We start from the raw sequence: 24645 nt of genomic DNA on the forward strand, positions 1-24645 counted from the left end.
TTTGGGTAAATGTCACTAGATGTAATTTTTTTTCCTGTTTTAATTGTTGGTTTGTTTTTTTTTTTGTTGGTAAATGAAAGCTCACTGAATTTTTGACCTCATTAAGTCTGTTCCTTGCTTTCACTTTTTCTATAACTTACTAGAGTTTTGATATGCAATTATGAGACATCCTAGCTTTTGTGGCACCTGGGGATTGATTACTCATGTTCAAAGTGCTGTTCAGGGGGAAAAATTACTGGTTTTCAGTGTGTTTTATTGTAAAATGTTGCTAATTTACTTTAAAAATGCTAAATTTTCAGATTTAAAGTATTTGTCTTCCTCCTTCCATGGTTCCCAGCTTCTTCAAACCATCTTAATTAAAGGCTAGTTAGTTGTACATGTGAGTAATAGTTCTCTGTCATAATTCCACTTCCATGGAATTTTATGGAATATTTAGCTTTATAAACTAGCTTTAGTGCATTTCTAGTCTGATGATCCAGTAATAGATCAGAGGGAAGTGTAATTGATCTAGGGTTGAATATGCTCCTCTTTTTCATAACTATTGTCAAAAAGCTTTGTGTATCTTATTTTAAAGTTTTATTTTCAATTTGAAAAGCACTACACCAGTTAGTAATGCCAGGTTAAAATGCTACTGCTGTAAAACTGCTGGACATCTTTAGATTGATAATGAATTAGTGTTGCTGCCATATATAATGTAGAGTGTAGAGGACTGCTTTAAAGGAGCCTCCTTATGATCACAGCTGGCAGTTTGGCTCACAGGACAGTGTGCCACAGCAAGGCCCAGCTAAATGGGAAGATCTGACTTCACTTAGGGTGGCTGTTAAGCCCCCTAATCTGAAAATGGGGGAGGATTAGCAAATGGCTACTGTTTTGTGACCTTAGTTCAGATCTAGGTCATTCTGGTGTTAGCCATTGATGGGGGGAAGAAAAATAAAATCTGAGTTTTACTGCTGCCTTAGACTGTTCTGTGTATGGGCTTGAGTGCTAGCTGTGACAAGCTGTTTCAAAAGTTTATTGTGCTATCAGCTAAATAATGCAGTGATTGTGGAGTTACCTGGGATTCTGGTACATGCTCCTTCAATTTTCTTATTCTTCCTGGACCATTTCTGTCCTTCTTCCATCCTTCAACTTTCATGAGTACTGTTTGACTAAAACAAACTTGAAAGTGGTACAGTACAATGGCTGTTGGGGAAATAAGGTTTATAAAGTCACTTCTGCCATTTTGAAAGGTGTCCCTACCCACAGCAGGGAGCTGGAACTAGAGGAGCTTTAAGGTCCCTTCCAAGCCTGTTCTATGATCCCTATTTACTTGGGAATTTTGCCCCCTGTTGTGTGTTCCTCTCTGTTGTGGCTTTTGAGCTCAGAGATCTTCCTGTGATATTTAGAGAGTTTCAAAGCTGTCCTGATTGAAGTCCTGCCACACCTCTTTCTGTTGATGCCTAAATCTTGTTCAGTTATAGCTGTCCTGTGATCTATCAGGAAGTGAGATCCTTTGGTCAGAGTAATTTCAACTGTGCAGCTCCTGTTGGGTTCTTTGCTTCATTGCAGGTATGTTCCTGCACATCATTTAATTAATTAGATGTGCAATGAAATGTCATTTGTTTGTCTTTGAGGCTTGCATCATACTCTCTGCTGATGCAATGAGTCAGAACTTCTGATGTACTTGCTTCTTTTAATTGTTGATTAAATGTATTTAGCAAGGTAAAACTTACTCTAAAGGAAATTATCTTCTTGAGGCTAAACCATCTCCTTCAGCATTACTTGTTCTTGTCTTCCCCATTTTTTGTCAGTTCTGTGCCTATTTTACATGCACAATGCCTTGCAGGCATGACAAAGTTTTGTGTTGAGATGCCAGGGATGTTGAAATTGGTTAAACCATGGCAACACATCTGTCCTAACTCTAACTGATGTATGTGCCATAAGCACTTAGTACCAGTCTGCTCTAGTGGTGTCCAAAACCATGCACTCCTCTTCCATGTCACCCAGCCCTCCCAGCTCTCTAAGGACCTCAGGAATGGGAGGTGGCTCTTGGTTTTTGGCCTTTCTTGTTTTTCTTAGGTGCCTTACTGCAGTTTGCATTAATTCCTTACTGCTTTTTCAAAACCAGCAACAAACTTTCCCTTCAACTCATACTGGCCTCCCTTTTGAAATGCCAGATGTTATACCTTCTCAGAAAGAATTTCTTCAACAAGACCATCAGACTGGTTGAGATATATTGGAAAGTACCTTTATTTCTCATCTGCATCCTTTCTGAAGTCTACTGACTCCAGAACATGGGTTCTGCCCTAGTGAAATAGGATTTATTAAGGAAATGGTCCATTTGGAACTTGTGGTGTCAGTTCTTATCTTGAAACGTTGGAATTGCCCAGAGGGCTCTGAGCTTGGCACTGATGTGAAAAACTGCACTTCAGTACTGACCCTAGATCAGCTTTGTGCACAGCCCTCAGGAGCAATGGTAGGTGAGCCCTGTGTCCTTTGTACCTCACTTTGTCACTTGCACAGAACAGAGCTTTTTCTTAGAGCTAGAGCTTCTCCACAAAACATCAGGGTTTCACTGGAGAATTCATTTTAGAGATAAACTGCTTAGTAAGGCTTAAAATAGCAAAGGTTTTGAGCAAGTGTTCGTCTGTAGATAAGTCCTGTCTAAATGACTTTTGTCACCTCTGGCAAGAGCTCCTTGTCCCACAAACCTTCAAAGAGTGAACTGATAATTTAATGTATCATGGATTTCTTATTTAAGGGGTCAATGCTTTCTGCAGTTACACTGCAGGAGAAAAAGCTGTGAGAGAAACACACTGTAGTATGACCTGAGGAAACTTGCATGATGAATTTAGGTTGTTGAAGTCTGTGATATTCCTTGCTGCATGTGTCTCTTAATTGGTGACTAAGAATACTTGACCAGTGGTTCAGGAAGGAGTTTTGTTGGCCCAGACGTGGCTTTATAAGGCCTTTACAACAGGCTGTCACATACAGTAGTAGTTTGACAGCTGCTACTTGGTGTAACTTGAGGTAATTTCCCACTCCTTCATGTTGTCTGAGGAGATCCTGACATCTTTTCAGACTGAGGAATCGAGTCATTCACCTTGTCTGCCTCATTCAGCCACCAGCATCACAAACCACAAAGAGCCAAAACAGCCTCTTGTGCTGTTGTTTGTGAGAGCAGTTCCTTGGTAGTGATTTGGGTGGTGTGTTTGAAGAGCTGGTAGCTCTGCTTTGCTCTGTGTGGTGCTGCACTGCCTTTAACTGTCCTGGTTAAGTGGCATTCAGGGCAGTTGCAAACTGGATACTCGACAGCTTTATGCATTCAGCATCTCAAGTGGCAATCAGGCATTTTCTCCTCTTTCATTCTCAACCTTTCTGATAAGTAATAAATGCTGTTTTGCACTTTGTGAGTGATATGAGTGATCTTGACCTATGAGACTGATTTAAGAAATTTGGTATCAGATAAGTAACTTTATAGTAAGTTTTCCTGAATGCTGGTACTGAGATTGATCTGTTTCCTGCACAAGTTTCCCTCTTGCTGGAAATGCAGACTCTGATCACACCTTTCATTTAAGAAATCCTATTAATGTATTCTTAACCTAGCAGTTCACTTGGCTTCCCTGAATGATTGCAGTTTTTCCAAATTGTTTCATTAGGAGGGAAAAGTGCTCTACTTACAGATCAGCTCACAGTACTGAAGTTTCTTGTTTTGTCTTGCTTGAGACTTGTGGGAAGCGATGGGTTATGGCTGTCTTGGTCAAAGAAACTCAGTAAACTGTGAGTGGAATAACGGACTCTGCTAAAGATTCTGCCTTTTCCATTTATCTTACAATTTATGGTTCTTATGGAGAACAAGAAGTAAACCCCAAACCAACTGATTTGAATCCTTTTTTTTTTTTTTCAGCTTGATCTTAGTGCAGAATTTGTGCTGAGTTGTTTTTTTTAAGGAATAAAATAGGAACATCCACTTTTTTCCTTTTTTTTGCACAGTATACTGTGAAGAGGTATCTCTTTGTTTTTAAAGCAGACTAACAAATTTAGTAGTAAGAATTACTGTGTGTGGAAATAATGAATATTTGCTTTTGCTAAGGAAAAGACAGTGCAGGAATAGAGAAGGAGCAGAGTGTTTCTAAGACAGGATAGCTGCTGTTTAAACCCATCTGCCTTGTGTAAGAGCTCTTGTCTGTTCCCAACCTGATTCAAGTATGCAGAATCTTGCCACTAGGTACTTGAAAATGTATCTAGTTTTCCTTTGCGGTGTTCTCCCTGCTCCCTAACTCAGGTTGGACAGTTGTTAATGTGAATTTTATAGAATCTAATCAGAAATTTAATACAAAACCATTTCAAAAACCTCCCAGTAAATTCTCATATCTAGTATGTGGTTGAATTTCAGTGCAGATGGGTTCAAGTCCCACACTTTGAAGCTTACCATTTTCTCCTTTATCTTGTGCCATTTAGTGATTGGGAGGAAGTTTATAATAAGTTTTTACAGATGCATCCTAACTACTTTAAGAAAAAAAAGCCAGACCAAAAAATAAGAACCAAAAAAACCAAACCCCAGTCACACCTGCTTAACCTTTGAATTGTGTTGAATACTAAAAGCAAATCCTAGAGACTTTTCCCTGTTCTCTTCTTACACGTGACACCTTTTATGTGATGAAAATGCCCAATGTGAAGCTAAAATTTGTGTTCGAAGTCTTTATTTCTGTATTTCTGCTTTTCTGATCTCCAGGGGGAAATGAAATTATTCAGCCTTCTTAATCAAAAGTTCAACAGCTGAAAACTTTTGTCTATTCATTTCAGCATGTTCTGCAAGTTCAGCAGCTGTTGGGTTGAATGATGCAGATTCCAGGCTGGCTGTCCATAGCTGTAAGCTGGGACACAGTGCCTACGTGCCTTGAGCAGTGACATCTTTTCTTCTATTCACTGAGCATGTTTAAGAACTGGTTTGAAATCACAGTTTAGCTAAGTTCTTTCAATCTCACAGGAGCATCAGAGGCACTTGCATTTTAAGGCTTGAGCACCAGAACATATTTTTTAGAGAAAGTAAGCATAGTTGAAAATTTTTATTTGAAGTGCAGTTTTTCAATAGCTAGAAGTTGGTTTCTTGTTAACATGTTGCTGGCTCTAAATTTTGTCTTAATTTGCAAAGCCAGATTCTGCCTGGATTTAAAAATGATGGCTATTGGAGGGGCTTGGGGGAATTGCTGGTTTATTTTTTTTAAACTAGGTATTTGTAAAAATAGGCTGTAAATTAAAGGTGAAACTACATGGTGTAAGTGTTATAAAACGCAGGAAAGTGAATTTAAGACAAATTTAAGAAATTAACCATTATTTAAAAGGTATGTTTTACTCATTTCATGCCAACATTGTGGTACTTCTAGAATTACTAGAATGTTTTTTAATGATCTGGTTTCAGCATTTGTGTTAATGATATGTTTGAAAATATATATTTTGGAGAATTCAACACTGAGATTTACAGAGTTGATAGTTCACTCACTGTGTTACAGCTTGGTAGCTTGATACAAGAGCTGTTCCTTGTGGAGCTTCAGCAGGTTAGAAAAGTGTCAATTGATTTCAGTGCAATCTAGTTGCAGGATTTCAGTCAATTTCAAACTTTCTAAATAATAGAAACTGGGAAATAGTTTCTCAATAACAAATAGTTTCTGAATAGGAGGAACATTAATTTGTTGGGAGAGATGAATGACTTTTCCAGTTGATAATTTCAAAGCTATTTGTGGGAAATAGTTTGTTTGAGTGACACAGAAATTATAATTGAAAAGAAACCTGAAAATTCCCTTGAAACTGAATCTCTTTTGAAATTCCTCTTCCTTGTAAGACTTAGTGTCAGGCAGCAGTTTCCTGGAATGCTCTGAAGGCTTGTAACTTCATTAGCTTGCAGTAGACACATGATGTAACACAGAATCCTAAGCTTCAGTTTCTCAAAAGCCTATCAGGCTAGGAATGGTCTGATTTTTTGGTTTTTTTTTTTTTTTTGGTTGGTTGGTTTTGGGGGGGGGGGTTGGGGTTGGTCGGATTTTTTTTATTTTTTATTTTTTTTTGGCTCAGTGTACTGGGGTTTTCACAGAATCACAGAATCACAGAATTTTCAAGACTGGAAGAGACCTATAAGATCATCTAGTCCAGCCGATGTTCTAACTGTTCAGCTAGATCATGGCAGCAAGTGCCACATCCAGTCTTTTTTTAAATTCTTCAAGGGATGATGCCTCTACCACCTCACTGTGTAAATGATTCCAGTTTCTGACCACTCTTTCTGTGAAGTATTTCCTTCTTACTTCTAACTTACATCTAGCTTGACGCAACTTGAGACTGTGTCCTCTTGTTCTATCCGTTGTCGCCCGGAGAAAGAGGCCGACCCCCAGCTCACTACAGCCACCCTTCAGGAAGTTGTAGATAACTTTTCCGATAACTTGTTTTTTTCTAATAGGTTTTCTTAGTGGAAAGCTGAATGTTCTTTGATTCTTACAATCCAGGAAGTGTGCAAGACCTGTTTATTTGTTAGTTGCCTCCTAGACTTTCTCCCAGATGCTGCTTGGATGTGTGGTACTGCATAGCAGTAAAACAACATTGTGACCTATTCATTGTTACAGACTCGCTGTGCACTTGACTTTTTTCTGTGGTGTAGTGAACATCTGACTAGGCCTTCAAGGAGAAGAAGAGAGTTTCTCCAACAATTCTAAACTTGTTAGGGAAAATAGTCAAACTTTTTAGTCCTCTTGTAAATCTTAAAATTATTATTAAGAAACAGACACATGCTTTAGGCACAGGATTTTCTGAAAGTGACAGTTGTTTCTATGTCTTACTCTTGGGCATTGTTCTCCTCACGTTGTAAAACACTTAAATTGATGCCAAACGAGGAAGTGGTATCTTTTACAGTCTCTTCCTCCCTCTGAATTTTCTTCATTAAGGATACAAGCTGTGAACTGATGAAATGATTGCCAGCACTGTTCTGGGTAGCAGTTGGTATCTAGGTAGCTCTGATGTAGGGTCTTGGAAAGAGAAAGGCAGGATAAGCTTCAGGCTGAACACCAATATTCACACCAATTCTATATTTAAATGTCCCAGTGCAGCAGCTGGAATTAGATTACTGTTCCAAGAGAGTTTTTAGAGAGAACAGAAATGAAGTTTTAGTAACTGTCATTTGGAGGCATTTTTCTCTCTCCCTATCCACAGAGCAGCATAGTCACTTCTGAAGTGTCTTCCTTATGCCTTTTAAATTATAAATAACACAATTCTCTCAGAATATCTGGCTGCTACATTAGAAATTAAATTTACTTTTAACCTTGGCAATGCCTGAAGGTATAGTACAAGGTGTCATGTTGGGCTCTCCTGTTTACAAGTCTGCAAGGACACATTGGCGTAGAAGATTACTTGGGAGAATGAAACTGCTTCTCTTTTTATTGAGCCTCATTTTTCTTGCTGTGATTTATAAATATCTGAACTCTAAGTTGATGCTAATTGCAGTCTTTATTTAACCTACAAAAACTTCCCCCTCCCACCCCAGTTGGCTGCCACCCTTTTCTTTAAAATTGTGAACAATTGGGGGGAGGCAGGACATTTCCTCTTTTTGTTCTGCTTCTGAGGTATGGCCAATGTCAGTCTCCTTCTTTGTATTCAACTTAATGTTTGTAACTGCTTCATGTTACAGCAAGTTCTTTTTGATGTATGTAATATTTTTCTGAAACTATATTTCATCACTGCCTCCATCCCCACAATAAAGCCCAGCACAGAGAGTTGAAAGCAAGGATTTTTATCCTAAGTGAAAAGTGAGCAGTTAGAACTGACGTGGTTCTGGGGGCTCATTTCAAGCTTTGGTCCCCCTGTCTTGCTGGCAGCAGCAGTGTCCTCAGCTGCATTAGTTCTTAGAGTCAGGATCTGCACAGAAGGAAAAGCATCATTTTAGCTATGGTTTGGAATTTGTATTGGAGTCTAAATAGAGGATTTCCTCCCTTTCATTTTGGAATCTCTGGTATGTTGGTTCCTGTTTGCTCAGGGAACTGAATCAATATGGTAAAGAAAATGAGTGTTTTAAGTTAAATGTTAGGACTTTCTATTATAAGAGAACTTTTTTAGTGCTGTAAGCAAGAAATGGATTCAAGCTAGACAGCACATTCAACAGAAGCCCCCACCCTGCTCCATTCCTATGCAGAATATGTCTTAATGTTTGAATAGAGGTATAATAATTTTTGCTTCTGTTGTCATGCTTTCTGTCTTGAATATTTTGTCTAGCAAATTACTTTTTTTTTTGTTTTTTCTTGCCGTTTGTATAAATGGCAAAAAGGTGATTGAGTGTTTGATTACTGGTTTGTGTGTTTGTATTTTTGGAGGTTTTTTCCTCTTTTTTTATTTCAATGCTTCAGTTGTTTCATACAATAGTCAATCCTTTCCAGATTGTTGTAGTAGTAGATTTAAAAACTAATATATAAGTAAAACCAAACTAAAACAAGCCATAATCAACAATAAAAACCATGTGACTTTGAGATTTATGTCAATATATAAGCAAGACTAAGATTATTAATCCTTCTATGGTTAGGGGGGAACAGTGGGCAAAAAGGACAGCTGCTGCCCTGTGGAAGGAAGGGAGAGGCAAAAGAAGCAGACACAGATGTTAATGCTTAATTTCAATTTCTCTGTTAAACACTCTGCTCCTCTTCTATGAAATATTAAAATAACTCTCTTCTTTACAGAGTATTCTCCTTTAACAAGTTGTAAGGGAATTTCTGCTTATATCCTAATGGTGGGATAAAGATAACTAGATAGAATTTAAAAATGGATGTAATTAATTTATGGGTTTTTTCAAAATTTTGAATTCAAGCTACAGAAAGCTCATAAAATATTTTCTGCATGATTCAGAGTGGTCTGATATATCAAAGAAACTTGGTGATGGCTGAGTAATAGACACATACTCTTGAAGGATTTGAGTTTCTGATGTAATTAATTTTATTTTCCTGTCAGTTGGAGACAAAAAAGGTGCAAGAGTTTGGAGCAGATAACCATTTTTCAGGTAAACCCATTCCCTTCTGTAGTGGCAAATAATGGTGGGCACCAGAGTGCAAGCTGCACCTGGAAAATACAATGTGTACTTCAGAAAGCTGTAAGTTAACATGATTAGAAGCTAAAAGATGACTCAACATGAGCTCCAAGCCCCTTTCCTGTGAAAGGGATAACTTGTAAGAAAGGCAGATGACTTTTTTAACTAAGCCAAAACAAAATACTGCTTCCTACTCTTGCACCTGAATTAATGATAAATAATATTTATCAGTAAATATTGAAGCACTATTGAGAGAGAATTTGGCAAGTGAAAGATTTTCTTTCAGGGAAGATGCAACTGGTGCTTTGTCTGCCTTGGTACATTTAAAAAGAAAAAAATTAAAGGCAGTTCTAATACTTGACAAAACCAATCAAGCTGAATTCTGTCTGTGGTATGATTGTTTTAATCCAAGGTAGCTGTATTTGTAAGACAAACCACAAAACTTCCCCCATGTATACTCCTGTACTGGGCCGAGCTAAATAGTGCAGTCATGAAAATGTACAGAATGGGGAGAAGAAGAAGTGAAATTTTTTATTTAGATGTAGTATTGTTTTGAATTGCATGCTGTTTTCAGGTGCATGAAACAGGGCAAAGTTACAAGGACAGTGGGGGGAAATAAATTTATTTTTCTCGTGGTAATGTCAGTCATGTCAGTGAGTTTTAGCTCAGAACTTTGTTTGTATGTTATACCTTGGCATGAAGCTGCTGCTACTGAAATTCAAGTGTGTGTGGGGTGGAGGGGGCAGGTAATAGAGGAGGTTGGCTTGTTGGTTGGGACACAAACCAGTGTGCAGGATCTGTCTTTCAGTCCTTACTTGTCCATAATTTCTTCCAATGTGACTTTAGATTCTGAGATTCCTCGTACAAATTATGTAATAGTCCTCATAGATCAAGAAATATCAGCTCAAAATATAGGTTGTATGACTTCAGAATGGGATTAGAACTCATGTGTCAGCTAGATAAGTGCTTAGAGGCAAATGCAGAAACTGAACTCATGAGTTCTTACCAGGTCCCTTTAACGACTGGGTAAAGTAACAGTAGCTGTTCCCACAATAAAAAATAAAAGAAGGTAGTTTAATCGTAATGCTGTGTGTGGCAATACAGTGCTCAATCTCATTAAATATAATCTTATTCTTTGGATTTTCCTAATTACATTTTAAAGATCATTTATTAAATTCTGCAACTTTTAAGAATTGAAATCAGCAGTTCTGAACCTACTTCCACATTAGTTTTGATTTAAAAGCAAAATTAATGGGCTAAACTCCACACTGTTTAAAATGTGCAATTTTTTTTCTTCAACTTTTGTTTTCTCTGCTGAGAATATTAAATTCAGTAAATAAGGAGAATACATGAATCTTCCTCACTGATGTTTGTTACTTAACAGGGGTGAGGCCTAATTTTATGTGAGAAGTTAAATAACAAGTGTTTTGGACTTCAGTAAAACAACTTGAACTACCATAATTCAAATGTGATTCTTGGTGTAGTAAGCCACAAAATGAAGGGTGATGGAAGTAAACTTTTAGGCACACAGAATTTGGGAAGATTTCAACATACACTGCTGCTGACTTTCTTGGGTGGGTTAACAAAATTGTGTTTTACAGAGCCTCAAGGTTCTTTCTTTTACTACAGGGCCTCCAGAGGCCATAGTGCTTAAAGCTGAAAGTCTCATTTCATTGGAGTAAAAATACACATGCGTGCCCTGTCCTTCAAAGCAGTGTGCAGCAGGCTCACCCTGTGCCTAGCTGATGATATGCTGGAAAAGAAGGGAGGAAGCAGAACTTCATTTGCATGCACCCAAAATCTTCCAAATTCCTTAACACATAGAGCAACTTAGAGAGGACAATAGGATCTCATCTAAAGGGGACCTTTCACATCAGATGGAAAGTACAGCAGTAACTATGAATCAGATGAGCAATCTTGATAAGCATCTCCCTCCTTCATTTAAATATTTTCTGTCTCTGTAAGGAGCATTAATCTGCTGTTTCTTGTATGGCTTAGAAAAATATCAGACCAGAAGTGAATTTGTTTAGAAGTATTTGTGCTTTTATCTTTAAGCAGATGAACTGATAAAAAGCTTACACTTTCCTAAACTGGAAAAGCTGCGGCAGATCAGAGGAGGGGAGAGCAAGTATAAGCAAAAGGTTTTTTTAGGTGGCTGACTGTGAGGTCATTAGTGTCACTATTATAGTTTGTACAAGTTTTGGTTAGCACCTCTTGAGATTTAGTATTATTGTGTTCTAGTGCTGAGTAAAAGAACAAACAAAAATGTTTTGTTAAAATTTTAACTAAAAATTATTATATTTTAGTAAAGTGTCCCAAATATATGCTTAAAAAAAGCCTTGTAGCTAAAGCTCTAGAAATGGATTGCTTCTTAAACAGAAACATGGAAAGGGGAAGAGAAAAAAGAAACAAAAGAAGTAAAACTAGTAAAGAAACCAAAAGACAAAGGGGAAAGGAAATATATCTGCTTTTATGAAAGGGACTTTCATTTGAAAAGAACATACAAATTTAGGAGGTAATATGGCCTTATACAAGGTTAGGGGAATCAAGAAATTCATGTGATGTGGAGTGCACCAAACCTATCAATAACTTTTTAATACAACCTGCATATACATTTTAATATAACCTGCATATATTTCTGTTCCCTTTCCCAAGTGTAGAGTTAGTACTACTCCTATCTTCAGACCCACCAAGTGGTTCATTTCAAGGTGGTAGTCAAATGTCAGCTTCCATTTATTACATGATATTTTTCTTTTTTTGGCTATTTTTCTAACACATAGTCTGAGTCATTCAAATTTTTTGAAGACATACTTGCAGTCTCCATTCACTTTGAAGATGTGGGAGGGAAGGAGGAGATGGCTGTTGAATTCAACTCTGAGGCTAAAGTAACTAAAGTTTTTTCTTAGAAATTATGGAGATAAATAGCCTTTGAAATAACAATAGCCAATGTATAGCTAAACCTGTCCAAGCTCAATTTGTGTTGTATAACTGTTCAATTACTATATCTGCCTAGAATTAACCTAGACCAACTTTGCCTTAAAATTTCTGTAAATCTTCACCTGATGATTTTCTCTGGGCTTAGTGCAGCATAGACTATCCATTGCTCCCACAGCTGCAGGCTGTGGCAGTGCTGATTTGCATTACCAAATAGATCAGCACTCTGTTCCTTAAAGGATCCTAGTGTCATAAGAGCTGAAGTCCTGCCTGCAGCCATGTAGTCACCTGTTGATCCCACAGGATGTTTGTTTGCCCTGTGAAAGCCTTCACCTTGGATCAACACCTGGGCTCTTATTTATTCCATTGACACCTGGTGTTGTTCAGCATTGCCCCTGTGCTCCTGTAGTTAGCTCTGGCTGCTGCAGGTCACTTCTGGCAGTATCGTGGTGGCCAGGTAGATGGGTAACAGATGATATTTTCCGCAGCCAGATAAGCCATAAGAGTTCTCTGTAACATTCTGGGTTTGGAGCGGAGGTAAGAGCTGAATTCTGTGGCAGCCAGTCTAGCTGCTGGGCAGGAGCCCCATGGGAGCTGCAGTTACTGTCCCCTCTGGCTTCCTTTTGGTGGCCTTTGCTGTGATCATATGGCAGACCTGACAGAACTTGTTCCTGGGCTCTTTGCCTTTTCGGTACCCAAATAGGGACCGATGGAAAAGAGCCCCCTTCCTGTTGCTGGAGGTCACAGCTTCAGCCTCCCTCCTCCTGTCCCATCCCAGCCCCGAGTGAGGAAAGCAGCATCCGTGGTGGGGGAAAGGTGGGAGGGAAAAAAACCTGTTCACAGCTTTATTCAGAAATACAAACTGTAAAAGCTTGTAACTGGGTTAAGAGACTCACTCTATCACAAATTTCTGCTTATGAAGACTGTTGGAGGAACCTATCTTGGATTTTAAAAGGTGTCAGACAGTAAAGAAAGGTGATTCTTTCTACATGAAAATACAATAAATTTATTAGAGAAAGAGGGAGTTTGATGGTTTGGGGTACTGCAAGTTGCTAGAGCCAAGTATTGCTTTTCAGTTTGGAGCTAGAAAGTGTCAGATCTCAAGTAACAATTTTGAAAGATCAGGTTTGGAATCAAATAGGCAATCAAACACCATGAGACAGCAAATTCTGTCAAACTTTTTTGAAGCAAAGTTTTTCCATTAGTGAATCATAAAAAGTATAAGCAAAGTGTATTTCTGACTGGTTTATGTAGGCTCTTCAGGTTCTGGAGAGTTCCAAAGCTGCTACTACTGTTTGCTTAAGCATACGTACTCAAGAAGGAAAACAAAGATTATTGAACTGCTTGTGTCCAGATGGTTACATTTTAGGAAAAGGTTCATTCCGCAGTATTCATTCGTCAGCATTCATTTGTTGGCGTTTGCCAGCATTCATTTGTCAGTTCTGGAAACTAAGATACATCTTCTTGTTTAGGTTAAACTAAAATTGTATCAATTCTGCTGAAAGGTAATAGCGCTTTGTGGAGCATGGAAGCACCACAGGTGCTTTCTGGGAAAATTTTAGCCTAAGGTCTGGAAAAATATTCTCTTGATGGTCTTAGGTTGTACAAGTGTTCTTTTAAAAGATGGCATCCAGTGTCCAGAGGTGAGGAAGCAAGTGATGGGGCAGGGTAAGTCTGGTGGTTCCTTGGAGAAGTTCTGTAATACTTCAGGAAGAGAAGAGCCCTCTGGATGGGTAGGATGGAATTAAGTTTGGTGAATTAGCGAAGAAGCAGGCTGGTGTATCTTTTCCTCAGAGTAAGAAAAGAAAAAAAACCCAACAACTCCCACAGTGTGCTAATTGCTATCTTTAATACAAGCTGTATGGAAATCTGTTTGGGGTTTGCATTTTTCTGTGCCTAGCTGCTGTTTACAGAGCTGGGTTTCTGCACTCGTGGTTTTCCATAGGCAGGAGCAGGCAGTAGGGCAGGCAGGAAAGGACAAAAGTAAAGTCAGAAACAAGTGCCACCCTCCACAGGGTGGGAAGGGTGGTAGGGATCCAAAGACCAAGGAGGTTTTGGGTGCTGACTGGGACGGTAAATGAGCTTCCTGTTGTTTGACTGATAAGTCCTGAAAAATAGGAGTTGCTGTTTGCCCTTTTGAAATAGGCAGGGTTGTCTCCAAGTGCTGCTTCATTCATTTCTTTACCCAGGGACAGTAACTTGGCAGAACGGAACTAGCTGCTGACCTAAAATGGCTTACAGTGTGTAACATGAATGGCAATGCTCATGGTGTGGTTTGTATTTCCACTCTCTTGTGTTTGGAGGATTGCTATCTTAGCTTCAGCCTTCATCTCTCTTGCCTCTTTTGTCCGTAACCCTTTGAAGCCAGAAGAACAGGGAATTTGTGCAGTGCTGATAGGATGTGAATTTATATTACATTGAATCTAAGAGTTGCTGGATGATGCTTTAAAGTAAATTTTAGTGTGTGCCCGGGCTTTGGGCTTTTTGCTTTCTAGTTTTTGTAGGCTGTTTAAAAGATGTGTGTATATGTATATGTTAGAGGACAGTGGTTTTGTCATTTAATTTGTGTTGTCTTGTGGTATTATATGTAATACAAAGAAAAGTGGAAAATGAAATCCATATAGTTCAATATATAAATCCATTTATAGCTCAAATACCAGATTTGTAGAGGTTGTAATTGTTTCACAGTATAGTCCATATATTAAAATTACTTTGCAATGGAAATTTTAACAAAATCTGACTTGTCAAACCATACAGCTCCTATGTGTTAAGACAGCTTCCCTTGTCTGCTTCAAATATGGTACATATTTATTCTTCCTTATACTAGTGTACATACAATCTAAACCAAAAAGTAAATATAACTTTTGGGGAGGGAACAGGATGTTGTGTTGTCTTAAAAGACATCACATGACAAACAAATTTTGCGATTCTGAATGTTCTTTGTTGATAGAAGTTGTTTCCTGAAGATTTTGGTGTCTTTTATGTGTATGATGATGAAATAGTCGTGCAAAGTTCTGGTCTAGCAAAATAGCTACGGGCAGGCCTTTAATACTAAAGAATGAGAACCTTCAAATGCTGCTTTGAATTATCCTCTTATTTTCAAATAAGCTTATTATTTGGAAGGAGAAAGGGGAGCACTTGGAAACTGCTTCTGCATTGAACAAAACTTCTTTTATATTGATGCTCTAAATTGTCACCATATTTCATCAGTTGTCATGTGTTTTTTTGTGGGTTTGGGGTTTCAAACATTATTTATTTATCAATCATGTGATTTGCTCTGTGTCTCATCACCCTTACTGAAGTATTTAATTTTTACCAAATACCTAAACAGACTAGCTGGTAAATCTGTAAAATAATTGGATTTATCTAATCCTCCATTTTAAAACGTTTTTGTGCGGATACAGAGGACTAGAGAGCACTGTCCTGGTATCAGAAGCAAAAGAAGATTGCTTTTTTTCTATTTGTTGTAATATTAGCCTGCTCAGATTATGTAGTTTCAGGAGATCATGAGAAGTTTCTGATCTGTAAATTTTTCTTTTTTTTTTTCTTTTAATTTTTTCTTCTTTTAATTTTTTCCTCTCTCTGTCCATGACACTGATTCTCAGGCTAAGAGAGAAACTCCTTCACTTGCTTAGGGCTATGAGGCTAATCCTAGCACCTTTAGGATTCTGTGGTAGTTATTTTAAGTCTAATGAGGTTGTTGGGGCATGGCTTAATAGGCTGATTGTGGGCAGATGGCAGTTGCCTTGTCTTATTTTTATCTTCTAATGCTATTGAGTAGTACTATAGTGGAAGGAGTAAATATTTGTTTGATAAATGTAACAATTTTTGGAACTGCTCTTATAATTTGACGATACTTGTTGCCAGTTTTCTAGAATTTGCTTTCTTTTAAGAAACTTTTGATTTACCATTTTAAATGTTTCTTTTGTCTCCAGGTTTTGAAAGTATTTTAGAAGGGCTTTATGGACCAAGGCTACGAAGAGACCTCAGTTTATTTGAAGGTAAATGAGCCAGCATTTAGTGCAATGACTTTAACGTACTGTTTTTTCTTTTAGCTAAAAGTAGTTTCAAGTATATATCTTGAATTTGAAAAAGGAAATCTTCTAGTGCTTTTCTTTCTTATGTTCATTTATTAATTTTCTTGTCAATACTGTGCCTAAGCAAAGCACTAGGGAGAGTGATACATAGGTTTGTTCCCATACAGGGGAATTTGGATTAGCTAAGCTTTTCTGCAAAGCTCTCATGAAAAAGACTTACTCTTCTGGAATACTGCATCTCCTACTTTGTTTCTGAATATCCATTAGAAAGGGCAGACAAGCTGATCAGCTTCCCATTGACATTAATTGGTAAAAGGAAGGTAATGGATGCTAGTTGGGTCTTGTAGTTGTCAAGAAAGTTTATGCTTTTTATATAATCATGGTTTTTTACATCTTTATTATATGTACACCAAACTTTTAGTTTTTATAGTACGTTATGTGTGTATATATATATATGTAAAGTCACAGTACGTTCAGGCGTGTATGTATATAGACACCTTTCCCATCAGCCTTGTAAAGCCCAGCATTATTCCCAATGTTTGGTTTTGCTGGAATAGCTGTCAGTAACATATAAGTCCTTAGTTAAGTGTGGAATGATTCATCTTTCACAACATGGGGACTACAAATCAAAAATTTACTTTAAAGTATTGAAAGAATTGTTTTGCCAAGTTCATTTTATGACTTAAAGAAATGTTTCTTCTGCTATGAAACTGTAAAAATGTTCCATCTCATTTCTTCATAATTCATTTTCTGATAGTGTCATTTGTAAAGCATATCACTTACTTAGTGCTAGCACATGAGGCAGACTGGCATGTACTGCTTAGAATACTTTTAGAACAATTGCTTTAACTTGGTTATGGTTTTGTGCCCTTCATAATGTGCAAGTTCCTTGGCCTGTATTATATGCATAACACAGTATTTTCAGGGGGAAGGGGAGGAACTTGGAATACTACTTTGATGCTTTCAGAATATTTTTTCCTTTCTCAAGCTAGACGTGCAGCTAATAAGACATAAAAACACTTAAGAAATATGTACAGTTGGATTAAAGCTTGTTTTCATGACTAGTATTTTCAACTGCTGTGATAAGCACATTTGCAAAGGAAACAGGATATTGTTATGTGTGCAGTATCTCTTTTGGTTTTTTTGAGTTTTAATTCCAATACGTTGTATGCATTGAGCTTTACACTGATTAGCTATGAGGTAGTGGCCAAAGTCTAAGCTAAGTTAAAGGGCATGATACCCTACGCCATAAAGTTTATATTGCTCCTTTAGAGTTCATGTGTGCAGGTATTTGAGCTTAGGGGTAAAGTTTTAACTTCTTTGCCTCATGCTGTTGAAGATTTCTTACCTACTTAAAATCTAATATTTCCATTGCTTGCATATCTTTGCTATTTGATGCCCTTTTGACTTTGTCTTGAAAATTAAATTTGTGTTTATCTAAAATGCAACATCTCAGAGCTAATTTTTTTTCAATTTCTGAAAATTTTTGTCAGTAATGTGCAAGAGTTCTTCAACAATTAATGCCTATTTCCATGTCTGAGGCATCTGTAAAATTGATTTTAGTTCTGGAGCCAACTGCTGCAGAACTGCTGGTAGGTTGGGATTCCCACCTTACCTTACTCTTATTTTTGGTTCATTTTTATAGATATAATATCTGTAAAATTCAGTAATGCCATGTGAAATAGTTTATATTTGGTACAGTAGAGGTCAGTTCTATCATTAGTATAGTATGCAGGGCTATTTCTGATTTGAAGTCTGAATTTTGTTTTAAAGATTAATACAGAACTCTCAAGTAAAATTTGTACAAAATTTTCCAGTGTCCTAAGTGTCACATTTCATTTCACAGGTAATGAAACCAAGATACAAAGTAAATAATTTGCCTTACTTAAAAAATATGGCTGGTGGAATTAGAACTCAGGTTTTCACACTCTAAGCAATGTGACTGAATTACTGCATCTTTTAGGCTGTTTATTTTCCTCATCATAACCACTGAACTAATACTGTCAATATGCAATATTATGGCTCATTAGCAGCAAGAGTGTGTTTCCTCAAACATCCCTCAAGACATTATGTAGCTTTCTTGTGCAGAAATGTGTGAGAATTGGCTGAAATGTTTTCTGCTTAGATACAATAGCATTTTATTCTCTTGTGTTGTTGGCTTTATCTATTGTGACATGAAAAAGATCAATAATGTGCATAAAATTTAACATGATTGATATATTTCCTCCTTAGTTCTTTCTTGAAATAGTATTTGATTTATAGATTAAAATATTGTATTGTATTAAGTTACTTGAGTGAATAATAAATTGCAATGGCAAATCTAAATGCTAAAAGGTACACTTCACTTTTACTAGACTACTACACTTTTCCAAGAAAATACCTTTTAAACATTTTTTTGTGTCTTGAAATTCTTTTATATGTAGGATTTACTCTGTAATTGCTAAAGTGGTTCTTGTCACTGTTATTCAGCACCAGTTTGTTTTCCTGACTGCTTGGGTTCTGCAGCTTCTGCTTGCAGAGGGGTCAAGTTCTGTTTCTTGGCATCTGACCTTGGTTCAAACTCTGAACTGAGACTATGTCATTGAATCTTTAGGGTTTTCTAATCCTTTCCTCACACCCATTTTCAGCTAAGTAAATTCACATATAAATTGTTGTTCTTTACATTCTACTTATGGATAATTAGCTAAACTGTTAAAAAGCTGCTCCTCTAATCAGGTGGTATGTGTGTACTTTCTTTTGGGGGGGATTTTGTGCTGGAGTTCTGTTCTCTTAACCAGTGAGGAAAAGCTTTGTCTTGTTGGAAAAAAGCAGCTCCCAATGCTCTTTCTCTGCCAGGAAAAAATCATCTTTATACAGGACAAAAGCTTTTATTTTTCCTTATGTTCTTTTGGACTATTTCTAGTAGTGAAAACTTTTATTTGAAACACAAATCTAATAGAATTGGAGGTTTTATGAAGTTAAAAATATGAAGGATTTGATAAATACTTCAACTGTTTTAATGTACTTATTAGGAAGCAGTAGTGCTGTATAAAAAGGAAGGCAGTGATATGTTCAAAATTGTCACAAATAGCTGGAAAATCTTTTGGGACATTATTATAATGAGAAAATACTGGTAAGTAAGAGATGAATTCTTAATTTTGATTTTGATTAATTTTTAAATTTTATTTTGTATTTAGATTTACTAGACAATTATTTCATATTTTAAGATACAAACATGGAATCTGTTTAGTACTACAGATGTCTGAATTAATTTACTTAATTTTGCATTACTTCTTGGGAAAAGTGGTTTTGGGAAACACAAATGCGAGCCTATTAAGAAATGAAAAAAATTATTTTTTGTCAAAGTTCACCAATTTATTCTTAATAAATGGAAATAAGTTTAACACCTTTGTGCTAAACAGGTTTGGTTTCAAGTAGTGATCTGTACTGTGATTAGTATTAAAATGCTGTTTTCACAGTTTTAGCAACTTTTCTCATGATCTAGCAAGCATTACAGGTTGTCTGCAAATCTTTCATCATGTGACCCCAAGCATGATAAAATGGGGAGGGAAGATGATCCTCATCCTAAATTCAGTGCAGCTGGAGGAAACTTTGTTCAGCTTAAAGTGCTGTCTGTGCCTCTGATTTTTCTGCAAGTATGGCTGCCTATCTGTAGTTAAAAACTTAATACTGATATCAGGATGTTTCCTGTGGGGGTGACCTGAGACTGTCTGACATTTGATATATCTTGTATATACCTGATATCACTTTTGCTTAGCTCACTGGCAGACTTAATAAGTCTTGTACATGATTTATATTGCTTTAAATAAAGGGTTTAGTGTTATGTAGAGCTGAAGTGTCTCAAGGTTTGATCTTTTTTTTGGCAACACACAAGGATTGCTCTCTAGTTTGACTTTTACCAGTGGAAATTCAGGATTCCAAGGCAGAAGAACTTCTCTGAAAGTATAAAGCCTGTCCTAAAGTTAGGTGTAGAATCTCAAGGTTCATAAATAGAGTTTTCATGGTTGCAAGAAAAACAATGAACTTGTTGTGAGGGAATAGTGTTGTTTTTATGCTGTGGACATCCTAAAGGAATAGCTCTAATGGGCTGGGACAGGTAGATTAATTCAGCAAAAATGACTCATTATCTCTTGGTACTGTCCAGCCAAGAAAAATACCATGTCTGTTTTTAAACATCAGCTGTCCAATCTGTAAAAATTGCTCTTTTGCATCCCTGAAAGCATATAATACAATAATACAGAATTCTGTTCTAAATCAATATTTTAGAGCTGAGCAAACTAGATTTAAGTAATAATAAGGAGTTACTTACATTATGTTTGTGCTCAACTGAAGAACCTTTATTTTTCAGAGTAATTTTATTCTTATTTTGCCTTTTTAATAATATCTTTGAGAAGAAGTAAGAGGTCAGCAGTTGTGGGAAGAGGGTGGAGGACAGTGGGCAGTGGGAAACAACCCTGCAGACAGCAAGGTCAGAGAAGGAAGAGGGGAGAGGTGCTCCAGTTACTGGAGCAGAGATTCCCCTGCAGCCCTTGGAGAAGAGCATGGTGAAGCCTGTAGAACCTGCAGCCCACAGAGGACCGTGTGGGAACAGATATCCACAGTGCAGCCCTTGGAGGACCCACTGGAGCAGGTGGAGATGCCCTGAAGGAAGCTCCAGCCTGTGGAGATGCCATGCTGGAGCAGGCCTCTGGCAGGAACTGCAGCTCTAGAGAGGAGCCCATGCAGGAGCAGCTTTTCTGGCAGGAGCTGTGGGTCTGTGGAACGGTCTGTTCCTGAAGGACTGTGCCCTGTGGAAAAGACATGTATTAGAGCAGTGCATGAAGAGCTGCAGTTGTGGGAAGAACACTGGAGCAGTTTGTGAAGGCCTGTAGCCCATGGGAGAGACCCCAAGCTGGAAGCAGGGAAAAAAGAGAGGGAAGTGGCAGAGAGGAACTGTTATGAACTGAGAGTAGCCTGTTTCCCTTCCTCCATGCACTCTTGGGGTGGGGGAGGAGGTAGAAGAGTCAGGAATGAAGGAGTGAAGCTGAAGCCTGGGAAGAAGGGGTGGTAAGGTGGTTTAGTGTTTTCCCTTTCTTATTATGCAAATCTGTTTTTATTGGCTATAAATGAAATTGATTCTCTCCAAGTTGAGTCTGACTTCCCTGTCACAGTAATTGGTAAGTGATCTCCCTGTCTTCATCTTGACCCTCAAGTTTCTCCCCCTGATTTTCTCCCCTACCCTCTTATTTCCTCACCCCTGCCCTATTGAAGAGGGGCAGTGGATTGAGAGCATCAGTGGATTGGGAGATTGGCAGCCAGCCAAGATCAGGCTACTATCATGTGCTATTGAAAGCAGATAATCTCAAGAACCTCCCTAAACAGAACTGACTGTAATTTAGTGGTATGGAGAAAAGGAGGAAACATACCTGGTAACTAATAATGGGAGTGAAAAAGTTCTTTAGGTTGTAAGCACAGGAACAGGATGGAGAAGACCTTGGTGTTGTAGTTAGTCATATTTAGATTCACTTGCCAAAGCACTGCAGCTATAATAAAGGCTGCTGCATAGCTAGGATACTGTAGGAAAAGTACTGCCTGCAGTGTAAGGAAGTCTGGTGTATAGGTAAAAGACATCATCTTGAGATCTTGCTCCCTGTGTTCAGGAAACAGGTGTTCAGCTGAGACTTGTGCAGAAGAGATGGAGTTGAATCTCGTGAGGAAGAGCAGGTGGACTAAATTAGTCACAAAATGAAGTGTTAAGGGGATAATGAAGGTCTCTGTAAATGCATCAAGGTGCTAAATACCTAGTTATTGTTCATGGGTACAAGAATAAAATTGCCACAGAAGCAAACTGGAATAAGTTGCCATATGCAATTTTTAAACAAGAAATTAGAAGCTTTATTTTAACTACTAGCACAGTTGATTTGGGAAAAGTTTTAAAGTAACTGGTGTTTGTGAAGAGAAGGGTATTCACTGAAAACTCTTAATTTTTGAAATGGAGCTTAATTTAAAGAAGGTAGATATGTGTCTCCATTCAGTAGAAGATGGGACTTGATATAGGCAATGTTAAGTTTAAGTCCTGCATTCCCTCTAGACCAGAGAACCTTTTCTGATAAAGCATATAAAGGTACATTTCTAGATGAATCAAGTGCTACAAGCCAGTATAAGGCTTGGATTTACATGTAGTGATTATATGAAATCAATTAAAATACTGTAAGAATAATGCATGTAGCTCACATGGTAAGGAGTCTGTATCCTAATTCTTAGCTTAGTTTACCACAAGTTTGCAGACTTGAGTTAAAAAGAATGATGCCTGCAATTCAGAGCTTTCTTTGCAGTATTCAGATGCCTCTAGTAATTATGACAGATATTTAACTGAATGACACGAGTTTACCTTTTCTTCTAAGGAAAGCACTCTCTGCTATTATTAAATTGAGCTGTAAAAGCCAGACAAGAATTTGAAAATATCTGAAGTATTGAATATTACTGAATGCACTGTACCAATAAATATATATCATATTAGTAATGGAATTTATTTAAGAGAATTTTAGGAAATGTGTGTTGTTCTCAAAATCCATTTTTGCTTGTTTAAAACATCTAGCTTTCTTTTCTTCCTTTAAGACTGTGAGCCAGAAGAGCTAACTGACTGGTCTATGGATGAGAAATGTTCCTTTTGTAATTTACACAAAGAAACAGCCAGTGTAAGTATGAGCATTATATTAAATATTACTCCCCAACACTAATTTTCAGTTCAGAGAATTGAATTTTGCAAATAAGTTAATTCCACATTTTGACTCAAGGTAGTTTGATTTTAGTGGTTCTATTCCATTCAAAGCTCAGTAATTTAATTGTATATTTTACTGCCAGCTGACTAACTTCTGAAAGATGTAATGATCTTGCTATGTTTTCCAGGATCGTGCATCAGTTTTCGGCTCTTCACAGTCAACGCCTACAGAGGAACTGTCATCTCAGGGCCAGTCCAACACTGATAAGATTGAATGCCAAGCAGAAAACTATCTAAATGCACTCTTTCGAAAGAAAGGTAATAAAAGCATGTCTTTTGTATTATGAAAAATCTGGAAGAATCAAATTATACAGGGTTAATTTTGTTTCCTCAGTAATTTTTTTTTAATCTACTGAAACAGATGTTTCTGCTGTTTCTCTTTTTTATTCCTTTGGTTTTTCTTAATCTTTTTCTCACTTGAATCATCAAATGAAGTGCTACCCTTCCTACTTGCCATTCCTCTTCGTCCTCTTGCAGTATGTGTCATTCTTTTGAATCCTTGTTCATAAGTTGCATTGGATTTTTCTTTTTACCATGAGCTGCTACTTTGTTTTCATGCCAACCTCAGGTGTCATTCTCTGGAATCCGAAGCATTTAAACATTTTCTGTTCCTAAATTCTCACTTCTGGTTTTCAATGGGAAACACATTTTAGGCAACAGAATGTGCTTTGCAGATTGCAAAATAGAATTTGGGATCTTCTTGCATGCAAACTTCAAATACATCCAAATTGGAGGTTAAAACTTCTTCTCAAAATGCAGTATTTAGTAGGTCATTAATTCTTTGACTGTTCTTATTCTTTCCTCTATCATCAAGTTAGAGCAGTATATGAGTGAATGCTAAATCAGCTTATTTCATGAATGTTACTTGGTTTACTCGCTGTCCACAAAAGCAGAAATAGTAATTTTCTTCCTTAAGTTCTTGTGAATGAAGAAATGTGAATCAAGTTACTGTGAATGCGGTAACTACATTTTTAATAGATTTTTCTTGAGTTTAGTATGTGTGTCAGAATAGCTGAGTATGGCTAGGGTGACAGCTCTCTTGCTTTTGACAGAGTTAGAGTCAGACACTGTCTCTTCTTCATAAGTGGGAGAAAAAAGCAAAGTTAGTTTTCTCCCTTTTAAATTGCTGTAGCAGGAGAGATTATTATGCCCTTGAACCTGGGGTATGTAAAATCTTCTTCTGTACAGACTTGTCTACTCAGTCTATGTTTTACTTTTTCCCATTTTAAAGAACTGAAAGGGAGTGCAACAGCATTTTGAGTGCATCCTTTGGACTCTTGGCTTTCTTTCAAGCTAGCTATTTTCCATTTGAAATAAAATGTCCAATGAAGTTGGCACCTCATTACTTCTTAAAGTCTTATTATATTTTCCTCACAGGCCCAATTGTGTGGCATCTACCTAGGCAGATATTTTAATTCCTTCAAATTTCTACTTTGTCAGATCTCTTCTTGGTCTTGATGTGTACAATGTTATTTAGTGTTTGCCTGCTTTATGCTCCTGCTGCAGATGATCTCTTTTGATACTCCTTGAGAGGAACTTCTATCATGGGAGAAGTGAAACTTGGCATGACCTCACCTTAGTGGTGTGAACGACTTCTAAGTGAAGCTTCTCACAAAGAACATTTGGCTTTCAGCATTTTCTTTCGGTTTGATCTGCCAGATCAGTAATGCTAGGTTAAAGAGGTTTTGTCTATTGAAAAATGAAACTTCCAGTTGTTTTTGTGATTCTCTGAAGTACTTCTGTATTCTTGGGTAAGAATTTACTAAGAATATTGCTTCAGTTCAGGTTTTAGCAGTCTTTAAAGTTGTTCAAATTACAGGAAGTGAAAAGGAAAAAAATAGTAAAGGGCACGTGAAACCAATTTATGAGGTATTCAAGTA

At 37.3% G+C, this 24645-nt stretch overlaps 1 protein-coding gene across 8 annotated transcripts in view; it reads left to right on the top strand.

Annotated features, from left to right (window-relative positions):
• LCORL (ligand dependent nuclear receptor corepressor like) overlaps positions 1–24645 on the top strand; it is an 80128-nt gene that overhangs the window by 8181 nt on the left and 47302 nt on the right. For all 8 annotated transcript variants that reach the window (XM_059469770.1, XM_059469768.1, XM_059469772.1 and 5 more), the window contains exons 2-4: positions 15904–15969; positions 22603–22682; positions 22894–23023. In XM_059469770.1, the coding sequence (XP_059325753.1) occupies positions 15904–15969; positions 22603–22682; positions 22894–23023 (276 nt within the window). The remainder of the gene's footprint in view (positions 1–15903; positions 15970–22602; positions 22683–22893; positions 23024–24645) is intronic.

Source organism: Ammospiza nelsoni, chromosome 4, assembly GCF_027579445.1.
Source record: "Ammospiza nelsoni isolate bAmmNel1 chromosome 4, bAmmNel1.pri, whole genome shotgun sequence".
NCBI classification, from domain to species: domain Eukaryota; kingdom Metazoa; phylum Chordata; class Aves; order Passeriformes; family Passerellidae; genus Ammospiza; species Ammospiza nelsoni.